At 44.7% G+C, this 22,170-nt stretch overlaps 1 protein-coding gene across 1 annotated transcript in view; it reads right to left on the reverse strand.

Annotated features, from left to right (window-relative positions):
- pex5la (peroxisomal biogenesis factor 5-like a) overlaps nucleotides 1–21,732 on the reverse strand; it is a 113,665-nt gene extending 91,933 nt beyond the window's left edge. Inside the window, exon 1 of the mRNA XM_056276543.1 lies at nucleotides 21,664–21,732. Coding sequence (XP_056132518.1) covers nucleotides 21,664–21,732 — 69 coding nt within the window. The remainder of the gene's footprint in view (nucleotides 1–21,663) is intronic.
- Between the last annotated feature and the right edge of the window lie 438 nt (nucleotides 21,733–22,170).

A 22,170-nucleotide genomic window follows, 5' to 3' on the forward strand; every position in this document is an offset into this window, starting at 1 on the left:
TACATTGACATCATGATCTGTGAGAGATGTACAAATAGAAAAACAAAAACAGTTTGAGTTCAAGCAACACCAATGATGACCACGTTTAATTATCCAAACCACTTATCCTGCTCTCAGGGTCGCGGGGATGCTAGAGCCCACCCCAGCAGTCATTGGGCGGCAGGTGGGGAGACACCCTGGACAGGCCGCCAGACCATCACAGGGCCTCCACACACACACATTCATACCTAGGGACAGTTTAGTACAGCTGATTCACCTGACTTACATGTCTTTGGGTTGCGGGAGGAAACCGGAGCCCCTGGAGGAAACCCGAGCAGGCACGGGGAGAACATGCAAAACTCCACACAGAGGACGACCCGGGATGACCCCCAAGGTTGGACTACCCCAGGGCTCAAACCCAGGACCTTCTTGCTGTGAGGCGACCGCACTAACCACTGCGCCATCGTGCCGTCACATGTAATTATTCCTCTGTGAAATATGCATAATTAAACCAGTTTTCCTACCCTTATGATGACAGCGCCAACATTTACTTTCCATCTTTGCCACCAGTAACAGCTGGTTTTCTGTTCTGCCAGGTAGTTTGTTAAATTCACCTGTTGCTGAAATCCAGCAGCACTGGTGGGACCTGATTGAGAACCAGTGAAATAGATGCCTTCAGCATGACCTTATCGATGCCTTCCAGCATTGCAGAACATTTAGAAACCTCAAGAATGAAGCATGCTGACATTTTTAAATTACTTTTAAACCAAGGACACAGTCTTGATGCAAAGCACTACTGTTGTGTGATTGTGGTGTGGTGAACAGAACGATACGGGATCATTTGTAATTGTTAGTATTGACTGCACTTTGTCAACTGAGTAGCTAATGTTAAATATTATTTACATAACATCCTGACTGGAAAAATAGATACTTTGCAGTGGTTAGCTAACTACCAACCCAGAAAGGCAAAGCTGACACATCAGAAACAATTAAAAACTTTTATCAAAAGATTGATTTGTTTGAGCAGTTGATAGAGAACGTCTTACTAACATTTCTGTCAATGACATTTCTTTATAGTCCTACTATGAATAGAACCACAGGGACACCACCAAGCCACAGAATAGGAAGGAGAAGCTAAGAGAGAATAGTGATGGGGGAGTAAAAAAAATAGATTTTGTGGGTGTCCAGGTAGGGTAGCAGTCTACTCCGTTGCCTACCAACATGGGGATCGCTGGTTCGAGTCCTGTGTTGCTTCAAGCTTGGTTGGGCGTCCCTACAGACACAATTGGCTGTGATTGTAGGGTGGGAAGCGAAACGTGGTTATGTGTCCTGATCGCTGCACTAGCGCCTCCACTGGTCAGTCGAGGCGCCTGTTCGGGGGGGGGGGGGTAGCATGATCCTCCCACGCACTACATCCCGCTGGTTGAAGCTCCTCACTGTCAAGTGAAAAGAAGCACCTGGTCACTCCACATGTATCGGAGGAGGCATGGGTTGGACTACCTAGGGCTCGAACCCAGGCCCTAGGTTGGACTACCTAGGGCTCGAACCCAGGACCTTCTCACTGTGAGGCGACCGTGGTAACCACTGCGCCACCGTGCTACTGCTTTTTGCAAAAGAATAATCGAGTATTCAAACAAGTCTAATAGTACAAGCAAATCTTCCTCAAGTTCACCTTGTGCTAGTACAACAAAAGTAAAATAAAAGGAAGCTCTCTTACTTTTAGTCTAAAATAAAAAAATAGGTACAATAAAAGTGCACCAAAGTAAACTAACTTTTGTGTATGTTCAGTGCCATTCTAAAAAAAAATCTTCACTTCCACCTGGGAACGAAGACGCATCTATAACCCTTTCTTATGTTTTCCATCAGATATGGATAAATTGGCTTGAGGCGCAGACTACAATAGATTTGTCCCAAAAGGTAATTGCAAAACCATTAGCAGTTGCTTATCTAATGCAAATGTTAATTGCCTCAACGATGATGTATGCAGGACTGTTTTCTGACGGCTGCAGCCAGTGCATCTGCAACTTAAAGTAATCTGCACCTAATATATATTCACCCACCTGGAGCTCTTCATGGAATCCATTTGTCAGTCTCAGCTTTATGATTTGAGCATGGCTTTAAAACCCACTTTCTTTCTAATAAAAAGGTACAACATCATTGTTACTGGCTTATGTGGTGTGAACATAATACCGGCAGAGAGGAAACATGACATTTGGCATCTTGGCACTCGGGGCAGTGCTCGCGAGCAGAATTTTAATGAAGGCACTGAAAAATTAATTACCAGCCATAGAAAGTGGTTGCACACAAGCTGCCATATGCTTGATATAAAAGGAGCTGAGTGGGGCTTTAGTAACTTGTGTGAATATGGCCAGGCTGTATTTTGACAATCACAGATGTTGGTGGTGCCGTGTGGCCCCAGAATTAATAATGTGGGGAGCTTATTAGATGTTAAAGCTGAATTAAGTAACAAAACTCTGACCTCATCAGGTGCTGACAAATTGGAATTCTGCCTCAGCATATTTTGAATTACAGAAAAGCTATAGCATGTCATTGTTGTTTTCACAAATATAGCTGTTGTTTGTTGTTGTTTCTTTAATAGTTGTACACTAATTGAGGTCAGGAACATAAAAGGACTCTGAAACTATAATTAAATAGTTTTTAATGTCATACTGTGTTTTCTTTGATAAAGAATAGGCACCTGAAATATAATGAATGTCGGAATTATATATTGATGCTCAATACAACATCAAGTTCAGAGTCTCATTGCAATTTTTATCTTCTTCCAGAAAATAGCAAACGTCTATCCATTCATTATCCAAACCGCTTATCCTGCTCTCAGGGTCGCAGGGATGCTGGAGCCTATCCCAGCAGTCATTGGGCGGCAGGTGGGGAGACACCCTGGACAGGCCGCCAGTCCATCACACAGGGCCGACATGCTTGCTTGCTGGTTGGCCATTGTATCCGATGATGACCATCTTCTCCTATTTGTGAGTCCTTTGGTGGCTGACTAGTCCGATCCTGGATGCACAGTTGTGGTTGCAGACCGGGCATGTAAAAGTGGTGCTGGGGGGTAGCTTTGCGAGCATGCCTCTTCACACGCTTTGCTACACGGTGTTGTGTGCACTGGTTTTTCCATATACTTCACTCCCTGAGAGACATGAGAGAGCCAGATGGTGCGGCAGGAGGCAAGTTTTTCCAAAGAAGAGGGGTTGATCTGGCATCTTTTCAGTGTTTTTTTCATTTCGTCTTTGAACCGCTTCTTCTGCCCACCAGCAGTGCATTGACCAAGGTGTAGTTGGCCATAGAGGACTTGGCATGGGAGTTGTTGGCTGGGCATGTGAAATGACGTGCCCAAGCCACCTGAGTTGATGGTGGTTTAGGGTAGACTCCACGCTACAACTGCCTGCCCGTTCCAACACTTCTGTGTGTGGCACTTTGTCCTCCTATGTAATGCTGAGGATCCTCTGGAGACATCTCACATGGAAGGTCTCCGGGCTTCTGAGATGGTGGCTTTTGATGGTCCATGCCTCACATCCATAGAGTAGTGTGGAGATGCACCCTGCTCTGTAAACAAGCACTTTGGTGTGAAGATTGTGTTTGCTGTTCTGGAAAACCTTTCTCCTTAGACAACCAAAAGATGTTGAGGCTTGTTTGAGGCAGTGCTGAATCTCATCGTCCATTGTGCAAGTGTCAGATAGCATGTTTCCCAGATATTTGAGGGCAGGAACGGTGGCCAGCTGTTGCGCTTCTGCTGTGAAGGTTGTTGGGTGGCTTGGCAGACCGGCACTCATCTGACAGATTACCTCTGTCTTTTGGCTGTCGATGATCAGTCCCATTCTCCTGTATGCAGTTACAACTGCAGACAGAGTGTTTTGTAGGGCTTCTGGTGTGGGCTACCAGGGCACAATTGTCGGCATACTGTAGTTCAATGATGTTCTCAGAGGTCAACTTTGTGGTTGCCTGAAACCTGCGGATGTTGAATAGGTTACCATCAAGCCTGAAGTCAATGGTGACTCCAGCCTGCTTCTCCATCCTCCTTCGTAACATTGTTATAATAGAGACTAAGAAGATATTGAACAGGACTGGGGCTAGCACACAGCCTTGTCTGACTCCAGTCTGTGCACCAAAGGGCTCAGAACTATGGTTCCCCACTACCACTCGGGCCATCATTTCCTGAGTGAATCTGTCCAAGGATGTGAGAAACTTGGGTAGACATCCAGATTTCTTCAGGACTTGCCACAGCAGGGCCTGGTAAACACATAACATACACAAACACACACATTCATACCTAGGGAGAATTTAGTATGGCCGATTCACCTGACCTACATGTCTTTGGCCTGTGGGAGGAAACCGGAGCCCCCAGAGGAAACCCACGCAGACACAGGGAGAACATGCAAACTCCACACAGAGGACGACCCGGGACGACCCCCAAGGTTGGACTACCCCGGGGCTCAAACCCAGGACCTTCTTGCTGTGAGGCAACCCCGCTAATCAGTGCGCCACCGTGCCGCCCAATAGCAAACATATGTATATAAAAGCATAAAGAAGGATAAAAATCAAGTTAATTACTCTGACAAGGAAAAGCTGTTGATGTGGTTCCAGAGAGTGCCGACCCAGTACATGTAATTTGGGTTCTGGAGGGATTTTTTTTGTTTTTTGGGTTGCTCTGGTTATCGGAACAAAAGTTTTGGTCTAGTTTTGGGCATAGGGCTGTGCAATATGGCCCTAAAATAATATCACAATATTTCAGGGTGTTTCTGTGATAACGATATTCTTGACGATATGACAAAATACTATTACTAGTAGTCTGCAGAAGACAGTGATGCTGCTGCCTTACCACAGTATTCTATGTATGTATCTGGGAATGCTGTCTTTGAAAAATATTTCTTTTTAGGGATGCTACTTCTAGGGTCCTGCTTTTTAATAAGCTGTTTGAAGCCTTCCTTCTCAACTGTTTGGATTGGCATATCTTTAGCCAAAACAAAATGTGATGGCTTGTTATTTTTTTTCTTTGTTTTTTATGGATCCCCCCCCCCTCCCTGATTGTACTTGGCCAATTATCCCACTCTTCCAAGCTGTACCGGTCACTGTTCCACCCCCTCTGCTGATCCAGGGAGGGCTGCTGACTACCACATGTCTCCTCCGATACATGTGCAGTCGCCAGCCACTTCTTTTCACCTGACAGTGAGGAGTTTCACCAGGGGGACGCCATGTGTGGGAGGATCACACTATTCCCCACAGTTCCCTCTCTCCCCCAAACAGGCTCCCTGACCGACCAGAGGCGCTAGTGCAGCGACCGAGACACATACCCACATCCGGCTTCCCACCCGCAGACACGGCCAGTTGGGTGTGTAGGGATGCCCGACCAAGCCAGAGTTTACATGGGGATTTGAACTGACAATCCCCGTGTTGGTAGGCAACGGAATAAACCGCTATGCTACTTGGATGCCCTGGCTTTGGTTATTTATTTCCAGCATCTGCCTTTTCTGTCATACAGAGTACAACTTGCCAGCTACGCTGAGCCAGTGTAGTTTGTCTGCTTGGTTTGGAACTCACATCAGCTGTTGAGCTGTCCTCACGGGATTTTTGGCTCTCCTTGTATTCAGCTGCGTGCTTCTGCTTGAGGTAGTGAAATAATTTTGTTGTTTTGCCACATTTTGTTGTTACAATCTTCTTGCACTTCTTGCGTATTATATTACATTACATTACAGTCATTTAGCTGACGCTTTTATCCAAAGCGACTTACAATAAGTGCATTTAACGTAGGAAATCAAGAGAACTACTCGTCATCAGAGGTCATAAGTGCATATAACTGTGTTTTGTTGTACATCTGGTCTTTTGTAACCAAACCACTTCCACACTACTGAAGTCGCTCCCCTGTTTGGAACTACCTCCTCTTCCACGACGCCGGTAGCAATGTTACACCCGCGTTCAGCCATTCTTGTTGTTTCTGTGTCATCCCATTAGGGGTGTGCCATATTCTATCATTCACGATAATACTGGTATAATTTTTAGTATAAAACAGTTAATATTGTGAGAATGACAATATTCCGACTTGTTGACGTAATGATGTCATACTGTTTTTGCTGAACGGTGAAAAGTAACCTGATTTCACCCTTAGTTGTCGTTATTGTTGGTCTTTTTTTACAAGAATGATGTTGTCTCTGATTGCTTTGCCCAGGTTTCCAAGCTGGAACACTGCTGTAAATCCATCTTCCTGTTAATCAGTGCTAGAAAAACAAAAGAGCTTATTTTAAACCATGCAGACCCACACCCATTGCTTACACTTTGTCACCAATCTGTGGAAATTTTAAATCGTTTTAAGTATCTAGGAACACACATGGATGACAAACTGAGTTTCGCGGACCATGTTGATTCTAGTATATGTAAGAAAGCCAGTCAGAGACTTTTTAATTAGGAAATTGAAGAGATTTGGAATCAGTCATAACATTTTGGAAAAAGTGTATGTCAGCCTCATAGAGAGTATTATTTTTTTTAACAATACATTATTAAAGAAAATGCAGCAATATGTTGTACAAAAATAGAAAAAGGGTCATACACAGGGCATTTTCACTTTTTACGTTTTCTCCCAGCCCAAAACACCCTTAACCCCCTACCTTACACCCCATCCCACAGGCCTCTTCCACAGGAAATAGATTACTATAGTAGATTAAAGATAGACATTACAGTAAATAAAATTAAGTAAACATAACAGAACATGACAATTCAGTATAAAAATAGAGATGTATATATGTATCGGTATAAGTTATACTCATGAAGGGAGGGGTAAAATTAATTAAATAAATACAATGACTAAAAGCAGTTGTTAATTGCACCAAGACTGTTGCAGTACTGCTGAGAGTCCCGAACATATAGTCTGACTCTGGGACCTGCAGTTAGGGTATGTACACGCGAGAGCATACATACACTCACCGGCCACTTTATTAGGCACACCCGTCCAACTGCTCGTTAACGCAAATTTCTAATCAGCCAATCACATGGCAGCAACTCAATGCATTTAGGCATGTAGACATGGTCAAGACGATCTGCTGTATTTCAAACCGAGCATCAGAATGGGGAAGAAAGGTGATTTAAGTGACTTTGAACGTGGCATGGTTGTTGGTGCCAGACGGGCTGGTCTGAGTATTTCAGAAACTGCTGATCTACTGGGATTTTCACGCACAACCATCTCTAGGGTTTACAGAGAATGGTCCGAAAAAGAGAAAATATCCAGTGAGCGGCAGTTCTGTGGGCGAAAATGCCTTGTTGATGCCAGAGGTCAGAGGAGAATGGCCAGACTGGTTCGAGCTGACAGAAAGGCAACAGTAACTCAAATAACCACTCATTACAACCGAGGTATGCAGAAGAGCATCTCTGAACGTACAACACGTCGAACCTTGAGACAGATGGGCTACAGCAGCAGAAGACCACACCGGGTGCCACTCCTGTCAGCTAAGAACAGGAAACTGAGGCTACAATTCGCACAGGCTCACCAAAATTGGATATAGAAGATTGGAAAAACGTTGCCTGGTCTGATGAGTCTCGATTTCTGCTGCGACATTCGGATGGTAGGGTCAGAATTTGGCGTCAACAACATGAAAGCATGGATCCATCCTGCCTTGTATCAACGGTTCAGGCTGGTGGTGGTGGTGTAATGGTGTGGGGGATATTTTCTTGGCACACTTTGGGCCCCTTAGTACCAATTGAGCATCGTGTCAACGCCACAGCCTACCTGAGTATTGTTGCTGACCATGTCCATCCCTTTATGACCACAGTGTTCCCATCTTCTGATGGCTACTTCCAGTAGGATAACGCACCATGTCATAAAGCTCGAATCATCTCAGACTGGTTTCTTGAACATGACAATGAGTTCACTGTACTCAAATGGCCTCTACAGTCACCAGATCTCAATCCAGTAGAGCACCTTTGGGATGTGGTGGACCGGGAGATTCGCATCATGGATGTGCAGCTGACAAATCTGCAGCAACTGCGTGATGCTATCATGTCAATATGGACCAAACTGTCTGAGGAATGTTTCCAGTACCTTGTTGAATCTATGCCACGAAGGATTAAGGCAGTTCTGAAGGCAAAAGGGGGTCCAACCCGGTACTAGCAAGGTGTACCTAATAAAGTGGCCAGTGAGTGTATATATCACTTTATTTTATTCTATTTAATGCTGTACTGTACTTTCCTTGTATTCTTAATCACACCTACAATGCTAAGTAAAATTCCTAGTGCATGTAATGTACATGGCAATAAAAGTCTTTCGGATTCTGATTCTGAAAATCACATCGCAATTTTAAGGAGCTATTTTTCTATATTTTGTAATTTTCTTTAAAGACTGCTTCAGTACCATTTAGAAATATATTAAAATGCAACTGACATATGACTTATATTTTTAGAAAACTGAGCTTTATTCTGTTTTTCTTCAAGTGACATCATCGCTTCTCACATACGTGTTGAAACATTGGTTTCGATTGGGTCCTATTCAACCAACATAGCTAATCAGCATTGTTTAGCCTCACCGCTACAGTAGCTAGCTTGAATGTGTGAGAGTGAGACTCAAGTGAATTTAATTGATTAAGAGAATTTGAGAGTACCGGACATAGCAAATTCTAGATACTAAAAAAAAAAGAAGAAGAAGATTTGTGGATGTAGAGTCACGTAAAGTGCATTTTAGCCATGTAGCCATGTCTCAGTCCTGTCTCGCCCATTCATTGTAGATGCTGTTTACACATACTAGTGGTGAAGGGTGTTCACAAATGAAGGAACAATGGAAGAGATCCATGAGATCCATCTTTGGCAGGAGTAACTGGAACAACAGGTGAATGTACGGGGTGGTACAGTGGTTAGTGCTGTCGCCTCACAGCAAGAAGGTCCTGGGTTTTAACCCCAGGATTGTCCAACCTTGGGGACCATCCCAGGACGTCCTCTGTGTGGAGTTTGCATGTTCTCCCTGTGTCCACGGTGGGTTTTCACCAGTTGCCCTGGTTTTCCCCACCATCAAAAAGACATGCATGGGGCATCCATGTTGCATAGTGGTCTATTCCATTGCCTACCAACACAGGGATCGCCGGTTCGAATCCCCGTGTTACTTCCGGCTTGGTCGGGTGTCCCTACAGACACAATTGGCCGTGTCTACGGGTGGGAAGCCGGATGTGGATGTGTGTCCTGGTTGCTACACTAGTGCCTTTTCTGGTCGGTTGGGGCGCCTGTCCTGGGGGGGCGGGGAACTGGAGGGAATAGCGTGATCCTCCCACCTACTACGCCCCCCCCTTGTGAAACCCCTCACTGTCAGGTTAAAAGAAGTGGCTGGCGACTCCACATGTATTGGAGGAGACGTGGTAGCTCGTAGTCCTCTCCGGATCGGCAGAGGGGGTGGAGCGGCGACCGGGACGGTTCGGAAGAGTGGGTTAATTGGCTAAGTACAATTAGGGAGAAAAAGGGCAAAAAAAAAAAAAGACATGCGTGTTAGGGTTAATAATCCTGCCTGTGCCCTTGACCGAGGGCACAGACAGGTGGTACTGAGGACCTGATTGAGAACCACTGAACCAGAAGCATCATATTGCAGTAATGTTTTAGGCACTAAAGCACATTACACAAGAACTGAGCAATTGGCAGTGCATGGGGGGTTGCATAGCAGTGAGTTAATGCTAACACAGCAGGGTGTTTGGTTGTTATTCCTGTATTAATAAATCAGATCTCATGTGTCAGGTGAGTTGCTGCCTCAAGCCCTACAGGGGGGTATTTACACAGGGTGATATATCTCTAGTAAAGTTCATGATTAAATAAGGTGAAAACCCCAGAAATATTAAAATGACCTTTACCCAAAGTAGGCTGCTGTAATAACATAACTGTAATATAATGTGTTGCACTGAGAACAAAGTCAACGTGGCACAAATCCCAAATCCCTGCTGTCGTATATTTCACTGTAATTTACTTTGAGAGAAAATAGCATTCAGTAAATGGGCAAAAAAAGAGCCATCTTCTGTATTGTTGATCCCTTTTTTTCCTTTTTGTAGTCTATTCGTAATTTTGTAAGAAAGTTATCATCCAAACCGCTCCATTTCTTATTCTGCCATTCATATTAATTAATTATTAATTCACTGATGATTATTGGTGCAAAGAAATGAAAATGCAAATTTTTTTCTGTCCACCATCAAATGTGAATATTGAATGAATGTGCTCTTGCAATCAGGCTTCATGCAATATACAGTAAAGGCCAGCCGAGCAGAATAAATATTAACAGTGCAAACTGTACAAAGCCCTCGGAGATGTGGCGTCAGAGGGCTTAAAGATTAAAGATAGCTCTGCTAGGAGGTGTGTGTGTGTGCGTGCGTGTGTGTGTGTAAATATGGAGTCCTTAAGCATAAAATCCATTCATAAATGCATGCGGAGTCACATTAAACGGTGGTGGCTGAACCAGTGTTAATCTTTGAGAGATACTTTGAATTGTACATTTCTCTGCAGTTCCAGTGAAAACCCCAAATGAGACGGATGCCCTTGAATGCTACCGGTGTTGCATTGAGTAAAACGAGCAGACCTTGCCTGGAGGGGATGATTTGTATGACTTCAGCTAAGTTTATACTGTCAGGGGGGCTGCTGTTAAGCACACTGACGGATATCTGGACTTGTACAGTACCCCATAACATCATTCCATCCATTATCCAAACCGCTTATCCTGCTCTCAGGGTTGTGAGGATGCTGGAACCTATCCCAGTAGTCATTGGGCGGCCGGTGGGGAGACACCCTGGACAGGTCGCCGGGCCATCACAGGGCACCCCATAATATCCGAGTGACTAAACTGATTGTGCTTGCTGACATAACTTACGTAGCATGAGCTCAGTGTTAATAATAACAGTAGTAAACTTTTTATTATGTTGCACCTTTCTAAACAATGTTACAAGGTGACTTACACAACAGGATAAAATAATGCGCATAGTTAAAGCTGTCATACATGGTTTTTATCCATGAAAGCTGAAGTCCGCAACTTTTATCCTTTAAAGTTATTTTATTCATGATGGTGTCAGGCTCCGTAACACTGCCAGTCATCTTCACCATGGTTGGAGACACTCTCCAGTCTCTGTATACCACTGTAGAAATGTTTTGACCAAGTAGGATGAATACTGGTGCAGCGACAAACACATACATGTTGGAAAAAAGACTGAAACGTGATGCTGATGTGTCCGTGACAACCAATATGACTGTACAACAGTGTTCCATATAGTGTGGTGTAGTTGGCAATACATTAGACTGTGTTAGCTTTGGTCCCAGGATCCATTTTTCCAAGAGTGGGAATTGTTTACTGCTGAGCTGATGCCACACAAGCCACAATGGCTGCTACACCTGGTTTGTAGTCCCAGAAAATCAGAATCAACAGGTCAGTTTCTCTCTGTCTCCTACATCCGAATATATCACGACACTGTTCTACAGGAAGACTGTCTGTCCACCACCAGCACCACATCATCACCATGTTTCAGATGGATGAAATAACCACTTATTAATGGAGAAAAAAATCACAGAATTTAGCTTTAACACATTTGGTACTAAATGTTATGCTAAATGTTATTCATTGTGTGACAAATCATACAAGTTGAGACTGTTCGGCATTTCCGACATCCAGCACAGTTTTGACCATGTAGGCCTGAATAGTGAGGGACAAGCACTGCACTCAAGTGAGAGGACCAAGGTCATGGCTTAACATTGCTGCTGGCAGACTGTTTAGTGGAGGACCTTGTGTTATTTGCATCGAATGGTCCGTAATTGACCCACGCCCGTGTTCTTCAAAGCACTTCCTGTAATTGCCATGGGGATGATTCTAAATGATGATCTTGTTTGGATTTTTGTTAGGGTTTTTTTCTTTCTTTTCTAAGACCTTGATTGAGCCCCAACCATAATCATCCAGGAAAGAGAAACGGGAAATTCACTGCAATTATCTTGGCCTATAAGCACCCAGGCACATGGTATGGCATGGCACAGCCACACCGGGTAGCACAACACCGCCAATTATAGACTCCTCGTACCTCCTGGAGGGAACATCCTGGAGAGCTGAGTGAACAGTTTGTCCTTCATTACCTTCTCTATGCGGAGAACCCCATTGTGTCCCATGATACCTTTTCCCTATCCCCTCTAGCACCTCCCTGCTCCCATCCTGTGCTGAGCACATTGTCGCTTTGTTTGCAAGTGCTTTCACGGCAATCCAGAAAATTATGTAATGGAAAACTTGATCTAATTGTGTCACCTGGGCACGACTCCAAGAGATCTCTCAGATGTTGTTGTCAAGGGAACCATGTACCAGTTAAACTCCCACGAGTCTTGAGGCCAGGCGGTGGAGGTGAGAGGAGGATGAAGAGGAGGGGGGGGGTAAAGGTAGATTATGGTGTGAGTGTGCGAGAGAGAGCATTTGTGAGCATGTGTAAAGTGGAGAGTTTGGCGAGATTTCGTTGTTCATTTTTTCCTACATTTTTATAGCGCTGAACACCTGCAGTTTTTTTTTAATTTTCCCCGTTTTTCTCCCCAATTGTACTTGCCTAATTACCCTACTCTTCACATCCGGCTTCCCACCTGCAGACACGGCCAATTGTGTCTGTGGAGACGCTAAATCCAAGCTGGAGGTGCCATGGGGATTCGAACCGCCGACCCCTGTGTTGGTAGGCAATGGAATAGACCGCTACGCTACCCGGGCGGCCAACCTGCAGGTTTAATGGGTGAACGGGTTCCCTTTTGAATTATTGTAAATTTGCTGTGGATTTACAACAGTATCTTACTGTATTTTATAATAATTGTAAAATCCATCAATCCATCCATTATCCAAACTGCTTGTCCTGCTCTCAGGGTCACGGGGATGCTGGAGCCTATCCCAGCAGTCATTGGGCGGTAGGCAGGGGAGACACAGTGGACAGGGCCGACACTGTTAGATATTCATCCTTGGCATGTAAATGAACAGTTAATGCGGTCAGTTAACCATAACAGTAGATAACCATAACTGTAATTTATCAGCATAAAACAGTGTTTTCTGTGAAGCGGTGGAAATACGCGCTATCATCCCTTTACAAGTCCAGTCACTATCCATCAACATTGTACTGTTGATTGTAGGCCAGTGTTTCTGTTTTGACAATAACATGTTTACTCATGACAGCAAGTCATTACTCATGACTGGCTGTTCCTGAACTTGACTTTGGACAGCACAGCTTTGGTACTCTCCTTCACATTCTAACGAGAGCAGCCCATGCAGAGTTCACCTAAGGAGGTAACGTTATGCACATTTCCAGGAATTGGTGGTGTACCGTAGAGTTGTTCTGATACCAATACCAGTATTAGAAATGCCTCCGATACTGCCTAAAATGCTGGATCTGGTATTGGCAAGTATGCGAGTCTATGCACCGATCCAATATCATGTAACTTATTAGCCCCAAAACGGGATCAACTTTAAAGTAGTTTCGCCCGGATAAAATGGCCGTTTTATGCAGGGTATCGGAATCGGTATCGGGACATCTCTATATTGTTATGTCTGCATGATTATTGAACTATTGACATTTCAGTTAATGTTTCATCAGGTCTGTTTCATTAGGTCAGGTTGCCAAAACTGGCAAAGCAAGTTCTGTAGCTAGCTCGAGCTCAGTTAGCCGTAGTAACGTTAGCTAGCTAACAGCAGCAAAGTTAAGCTGTTGTTTCAGACCTTTGTAAAGTTTCTTTGAGGTCATCGTTTATTTATTTAACTTTGTTTAAAAATTCTTACAAATACAGGCTAACATGCCAGTTTTCCAGCCTTTCAGCCTTTTAAGTTCTGTAAATAAGGCAGGGTATCCTTAGACTCAATTGAAGCCAGCAAAAATAACCAGTAAAGTGAACGTTATTAAAGTTAATCGTCAATTAAAGTGGGAAGAAGTAGCTAACTTGTGTTTACTTCTGCTGTTATAGAGTCAACTGTACAACTGCAAACTGGAAGGAACGGGAAGATTTTCAAAAGGGAGTGAAGACTTGGAATCACCAAAGTGTCTCTCAGCAGATGGAGAAGTGAGGTGTGTCACTGTGTTATGCCCAGGAGCAACATTAAAACCAGATCATTAAACCCAAGTCAAACACATTTTATTGTGTACTCCATTGGAGTAATCTCATGGAGACTACATACAGTCATCAGCGTACCCACACAAATGAAATGCCAGCATCCTCCATTGAGGATCTAAGAATGAAATGGCCATACCTTTTTACTCAGAGTTCAGTAAAGCTTGTCATTAATGATTTTATTAGGGACAGTTTCTTCCAAATACGGTGATGATGTACCTTGTCAGTTTTTTATACAAATATTCCAAATATTATTGGTCTTATAAAGTCAGTTGTACAAATGATTCAGGACTTGTAATAAACTACAGCAATATTTTATTGAATGTGTATTCTCTTGTGTTTTCTAGGTTTTTTTTTTATTTGTGGGGATTTACAGAAATTAATTGCAAAAGTAGCAGATTTTATTGCCCTTTGTAAATAAAAAGTAACATGCTGGCATATACTATAAAATTACTGTAAAATCCAGTTATCCTACTGTCATATACTGCAATCCAATATACAGTTATATACTGTTAAAATAAATAACAGTAGGTGCACTGTAAAATTAAAATAAAATGCTGCCAGTATTTTACTGTTATTTTACAGTGAAAGTCTTTACAGTGTATGTATAAACTAAAGATAGAGCTGGTCAATCTATGGCTATAACATGGACATGGTGATCTGAGACTAGATGTGTTGTGGGATTGTGGTTATGGTAATATGATGATGATATAACTTAAATGTTTTCATTCCCTGGTCTTAAAGGCTGTGTGAATGTCTGTACCTGCTTGGTCATCATATCCACATTACTAATGATCATTTATCAATGTTTTATTATACATAAATATCTTATGAAAGCACCAATAGTCATCCCCAAAATATCCTCACATTATCAATTTGAAGATATTAAGATAAAAATATTGGGATATTTGGTTTTGTAAGTATCGTCCAGCTCTATCTAAAGACACGTTACAGCTGGGTTCACGTTACAGTACGCCAGGTGCGCCGTAAGCTTGTTTGTTGAAAACTGCAGTGTGTCAAGATGAGGAACTCAGTACAGTAAACTAAACTCATCGCACAGGGGCAGTTAATTGGTAGGCAATGACCCTGAACACATGAAACCAAACCCATACTTGAAAACCAACACATCTAAGCAACACCAGCCGGGTTGATTGACAGCCCATCATCGGGAATTTGTTCCAATTACTGACACTTGAAAGAAGGATCGATGACAAGCTTAGTAGTAATGCATCACTTTACACACACCCACCCTCAGCCAAACTAATTAACTTACTCCGGTATCCCCTCAGGTCAACTTTCCACGGCCACCATACATCCATCCATTATCTTAACCGCTTATCCTGCTGTCAGGGTCGCTGGGATGCCGGAGCCTATTCCAGCAGTCATTGAGCGGCAGGCGGGGAGACACACTGGACAGGCCGCCAGGCCATCAATTAAATGTTGCATTTACTTATTAAAATGTTATTTTAAGGAGTTCCAGGCAACTATGTTAAGTAAGTTTTAAGAAACTTGATTTATTAATGTGTATTGAAGGAATTGGAAGTCACTTAAAGTTGCTCGGAACAATGTGACTTAAAAATTTCAATTTAATTCAACATCTCATCTCATCATCAGCTGCTTCTCCGGGGTCGGGTTGCGGTGGCATCAAGCTAAGTAGGGCACCCCAGATGACCCTCTCCCCAGCAACGCCCTCCAGCTCCTCCTGGGGGATCCCACAACGTTCCCAGGCCAGATTGGACATGTAGTCCCTCCAGCAAGTTCTGGATCTACCAGGGGGTCTCCTCCCAGTTGGACGTGCCCGGAAAACCTCCAAAGGAAGGCGCCCAGGATGCATCCTAATCAGATGCCCAAACCACCTCAACTGGCTCCTTTCAACGCGAAGGAGCAGTGGCTCTACTCCGAGCTCCCTCCGGATGTCCAAGCTCCTCAACCTATCTCTTAAGTCTGAGCCCAGACACCTTACAGAGGAAACTCATTTCAGCTGCTTGTATCTGCGATCTCTCTGCGATTTCGGTCACTACCCAAAGCTCATTACCATAGGTTAGAGTTGGAACAAAGATTGACTGGTGAATTGAGAGCTTTGCCTTCTAGCTGAGCTCCCTCTTCACTACAACGGTCTGGTACATCATCCGCATTACTGCTGATGCTACACCAATCCGTCTGTCAGTCTCCCGTTCCATCCTACCCTCACTCGTGAACAAGACCCTGAGATACTTGAACTCCTTCACTTGAGGCAGCAACTCATTCCCAACCCGGAGGGAGCAATCCACCATTTTCCAGTAGAGAACCATGGCCTCAGACTTGGAGGTGCTGACTCTCATCCCGGCCATTTCACACTCGGCTGCAAACTGCCCCAGTGCATGCTGGAGGTCGCGTTCTGATGAGGCCAACAAAACCACATCATCAGCAAAGAGCATGCAATTCTGAAGTTCCCCAAACAGACCGACTCCTCACCTTGGTTGCGCCTTGAGATCCTGTCCATGAATATCACAAACAGAATCGGAGACAAGGGACAACCTTGGAGTCCGACACCCACCGAAAACGTGTTTGACTTTGTGCCGAGAATGCGGACACAGCTCTTACTTTGGTTATACAAGGACCGTATGGCTTGTAGCAACTGCCCTGGTACCCCATACTTCACTCAGTACCCGCCACAGAGTGCCTTGGGATACATGGTCATAAGCAGTGATTAAAGTGGGCCGGAGCTACCCGGATCCCGACACCGGCACTTCCCCTCCTCCCCCAAGTCAACCGGAGCTGAGATCCGGCACTCTGTAGACAGGAGTAATTTCAATCTTTTTGTCACAGTAAAATTTAAAACAGAAAACATGACGCAGCCAATTCACAAGCATTACAAAATAAATCGCAAATAAAGTCGTTCTTCTATTTTTATACTACTTTACTTTTTCTAAAAGTTTGAATGATATCGCGTCCTCACGTGACCCGCACCTGCCTGCTGTCTGGCTTCACCAGACTTGACATCAAAGGAGACTGGCTTCACGCTCACGGGTCAGGGTCAGTTCACCGCACCAGGCAGACAAGACTCGAGAGAGCGACAACCTGCTACCTGCATTATTATCTTGGATGGGGGGGCATAAAGAGTGAGTATCTTCAGTGTATTTCCAATAGTATTTCCAATAGTTTTGTCTAGCTCTGCTGTGATTTTCATTCAAGCAACTAACGTTAGCGAACGTAACGTTAGCTAGCTAGCTAACTAGCTATCTTCCACCCGGTAACGTTGCTAGCTAGTTGCTGACGTTGCTGGCTAGTTGTTTGAATGCTGCTAGGCAAGCTAACTATCGGTAGCGTCTGGTAACGTTACCAGTAGCTAGCTAGTTATGTTTGTCCAACCTTAGCTCTGGCCATGCAATATTTTCATTCAAATAACTAACTAGCTAGCAAACGTTAGCTACTGTAGCTATTATTAGCTAACAATGCTAACGTCGGGACTACTGGACCAGTGGTTAGCTAGCCTAACGTTAGCTAGCTGCCTATCACTCCCGCACTTTTGCCCACCTCTCTATGCAGAGATCCCCCACTTACCAAATCCCACTTTAACCCCTGGTCATAAGTCTTCTCCAAGTCCACAAAATTCAACATTTCATTTATTTATTTTTTGTGTCTATCTTATTTTACAGCTCACAATATAATTACGTCTTTACAGCTGGAGCAATCTGGGCTCCATATCAGAGGCACATAAAGAGTCACCCAGAAACTGTCTTGATGCATGCTCAATAATCCAGGTAAGAAAGTCAAAGAAGGTTGAATCCGTTCATTTGGTTACATTTATTGATAGATACGTGTCATCACTCAACTAAGTGACATCTTCCTTCTTTGACTCAGAAATGGAAAGTGTGTGTTTAGGGGTTTGAGGGATGTGGATGTGTGTCTGCACAGATCTATTCCCTTAGTGGTGACTGTCATTTGTTGTAAAAGGCACCGCGTACTGAGTGAGCTGACATCGTAAAATACGGTTTCAAACACAGCCACAAATTAGAGAACAAACAAAAGCCAATTAGCTCAGAGTCCCAATAAACAGAACATTTTACGAATTTGTCAGCAGACATTGCACTGGCCGTATTTAAGAGCTGCACATCAGCCTGGCTCGGAGGACCGGGGTGCTATGTGTGTGTCTATAGCCCCGGGTGGCTCTTGTCTCTCATCGTGCCACAGCCAAGTGAAACCTTTACATACACGTATCAGCTCGTGGAAAATGGCCGGTGATGAGCATGGAAAGGAGTCGAACTTTTTATTCATCTGTGTTTATGTCAACGCAGTGAGCTGTCATTACGACCATGTTGAGGCGTGAGAGGGAGAGATTGATGTTTTTAATAGGATGTGCAGTCATGTGTCCCGGCTAAACTCGCTGACAGACTTCTGATGTGGTTTTTGCTCTTAGCTGAGCACCTTGTTCATTTAATATTTCCACATCTGAAGCGTGTCAAGAGCAGAGAGTTTGATTGCTATGTTATGTGCCATGATTTTGCTAGGCGGCGGTGAGGTGTTGAAGTTAATTGCTGTTTGGACCCAGATCGAATCGAGAATGAGAATGAATCGTGTGAAAAGGAAAACTGAGAAAGTCGATGACCTGGTCTCTGTTTGTTTGTGTTGTTATGCATTAATGTGCCTGTATGTTTTCCCTCTGTGGGGAAGGAACGCCGATTTTGCAAACAGATGAGAACTCTGTGGCTGAGCCTATTTAAGGTACAACCCACTAACCTCTCTCTCTCTCTCTCTCTCTCTCTCTCTCTCTCTCGCCGTCTCGCTCTCTGCTTCGTTTCTGTCTTGCTCTCTGCCTCGTTTCTGTCTCGCTGGCACTCTCTGTCTGTCTTACTCATTCCCTGTCTCGCTCTCTCTGTCTCTCTCTCTCTCGTTTCTGTCTCGCTCGCTCGCTGTCTCTCTCACTCTGTCTCTCATTCCCTGTCTCTCTCTCTCTTGCTGTCTCGCTCGCTCTGTCTCTCTTCTCTCTGTCTCACTCGCTCTGTCTCGCTCACTCTGTCTGTCTCTCTTTCTCACTCTCTATCTTGCTGTCTCTGTCTCGCTCACTGTCTCGCTCTCTCTCTTGTCTCTGTCTCGCTTGCTCTGTCTCTCTCGCTCACTCTGTCTCTGTCTCACTCTCTGTCTCTCCGTCTCGCTTACTGTCTGTCCCACTCTCTTTCTGTCTCTCTGTCTTGCTCTCTCTCATCTCTGTCTTGCTTGCTCTGTCTCTCTCTCTGACTTTCTATCTTGCTCTGTCTCTCTGTCTCGCTCACTCTGTCTCGCTCTCATTCTCTCTCTGTCTTGCTCTCTCGCTTGTCTCGGTCTCCTTCGCTCTCTCTGTGTGTCTCTCTTTGTCTGTGTGTGTGTGTGTGTGTGTGTCTCTCTCTCTCTCTCTGTCTCTGTCTCTCTCTGTCTCTGTCTCTCTCCCTACAGCAGCAGTTTTTTTGTCGGAATACTTCAAACATTTCCTTTCATTTACACGTTCCGTGTTGTGTCCTGAATTAAACATCCAACATTAAAAACCAAATCAATCACAGGGAAGCAAGGAGGCTGAATCAGAGTTGTTGACTCTAAATTATGAAAGCATGATATTGGAATTTGCAGATGGTGCGACGTTGCAGTAGCGGTGGCATCGACATTTTTAACGGGGTAACAAACGACCTGGTGACATTCTGCTATTGATCTACATGACGGGTCCATCTGAACAGAAGAGATGCCAGCCCCTCAGGTTTGCCTGAGGGGAGCAGCTCCTGGCTCGTATACATGACTATTCATCATCGAGCAGTAAATGAACTCAGGTTGTGGATAAAGGCAAGTTCTTTATCTCTGACCTTGCTCAGACAGGACTGCTCTTCTTTAATCAAAGAAGCCAATTAAATCTTTCTCCCTTTTACAGTGAGCGAAAGAACGACGTGGAGGTGTTTTGAGGTGACGTTGACGTACAACTACAACAACTTTCTTGTTTCGTTGTGGGGGGGGAGCCACGGGGGGGTCATATCTGGATATCTGGCTCCTGTGAATCCGACAGCTTCCTGTTGTGTCGGGGAAAACAAGCCGTAATTAAGCCTTTGAAGATTCGAGGAGGAAGTGTTGTCTTTTTCCTGCAAGTTAAGTCATCTTGGTTGACGTGTGTTGTGTGGATGTCAGTCAGAGTACATCACAACACGAGCTAGTGCACGACAGCCGCGATTTGGACACCTGGGTCTAAGACAGCAACAAAGCACCATTAAAGGCGATTAAAAGCACCACACAGATATAGATGTATGATCACACACACACACACACACACACACACACACACACCCATGTGCCCACGCACACATGCATCAGAAATCTAGCAGAGCTCACAAGCAAGAAGACCTAAGAAGACATCTGCTACTCCCACTGCACCACCGTTATACTTAACAAGCAAAGAAAAAACAAAGCACAGCAGCGTGCAAGCAAAACTACTGCAGTTTTTCTACGAGTGTAGCTCAAACCAATAGCCAGATGCCATACTGCAGGGGGGGGGGGGGGTATAGCATTTTTAGAAATGCATACATAGTTGCGCCAAAATTTTAGCTGCTTATGAGGTGTATCAAGAGCTCACGAGGAGGTTGGTCTGACCTCATCTGCATTTGTGGGTTACGGAGTGGGAGGGAAGGGCATTACTGATGCGCCTCTCTCAGTCCTCGCCAAAAACCACAAAGAGTGTTTACTGGAGACACTCGTCATGAGTCAAGAAAAAAAAAAGGGCTGAAGAATGCCAGCATGATTTTTCAGCCTCATTATAACTTAAGGGCTTTGCACACCAAGGCTGACATTATTTATTTATTTATTTATTTTTGGGATTTACCCCAACCCCCCAACCCCCAACCCGAGGAGGGCTGCAGACTACCACATGCCTCCTCCGATACATGTGGAGTCGCCCGCCGCTTCTTTTCACCTGACAGTGAGGAGTTTCACCAGGGGGACGTAGCGCGTCGGAGGATCACGCTATTCCCCCCTGAACAGGTGCCCCGACCGAGCAGAGGAGGCACTGGTGCAGCGACCAGGACACATACCCACATCCGGCTTCCCACCCGCAGGCATGGCCAATTGTTTCTATAGGGACGCCCAACCAAGCCGGAGGAAACACGGGGATTCGAACCGCCGATAGCCATGTTGGTAGGCAACGGAATAGACCGCCACGCCACCCGGACGCCCCCGAGGCTGCCTTTTTTTAGGTCATATTTGGGTTTACCCACCGACTCCGAAGAAGTCGTTCATTGTAAATGTTTTAAATGCATCTTAATGATTTTCTCAGTTTTATTGTTGCACCAGTTGTAAGAAACGCTGTGCTGTCGGAGTCGTACATTACTGGTGAAAATGAATGAACAGTTGGAGAGTTCAATACCCCATAAAGCAGCTGAAAACGCACTTAAAAAGACAAAAGGTGTAAATTATAGCTAATCTTTGTTAGTTGCTATGAGGATAATGAAGAAGGATTCCAGTGAGAAGGACAGAACAGAGATCAGTCAAACGGATGATCTATGCCTTTTCTTTTTCTTTATTATTTCATTACGACCAACATGAGGGGGTAGGGGAAGTGGTGGTGGTGGTGGTGGTAAGAAGATGGGTGGGGTGGGGGGATGGGGGGTGTTCTGCGATGGTTCTGCCCACCTTGGTAGTCACCGTGAGGAGGGGCTTCCCTTCCGAAGACGCCTTACTCGGTATCTCCTTCAGGACCATGGCAACAGTCTTATCTGCGGCCCTAGAGTCTCTCCCCTACAACAAGTGAGATCAACAACGAGTTGCGTCAGGACATTTTGGACAACTCGGTGCTCTGTCCCCCGTCCAGGGCAAACCTTACACAGACCACTTTAAACTTTATGATGATGATGATGATGATGATTGTGCTGGTGGTGATGATGATTGCGGTGGTGGTGGTGTTTTTGGTGGTGATGATGATTGTGCTGGTGGTGATGATGATTGCGGTGGTGGTGGTGTTTTTGGTGGTGATGATGATTGCGGTGGTGGTGGTAGTGGTGAAGGTGAAGACAACATGGAGGTAACTGTTGAGCCATGTACAGGGAACAAAACATCGACTGGAAGCACATTTGGACAGCACTACTGTAATGGCGGTGGACACGTGGGTGACCGCGCAGTTTCACACAGGGATGAGCGCGG

This window comes from Lampris incognitus, chromosome 3 (genome assembly GCF_029633865.1).
Source record: "Lampris incognitus isolate fLamInc1 chromosome 3, fLamInc1.hap2, whole genome shotgun sequence".
NCBI lineage: Eukaryota > Metazoa > Chordata > Actinopteri > Lampriformes > Lampridae > Lampris > Lampris incognitus.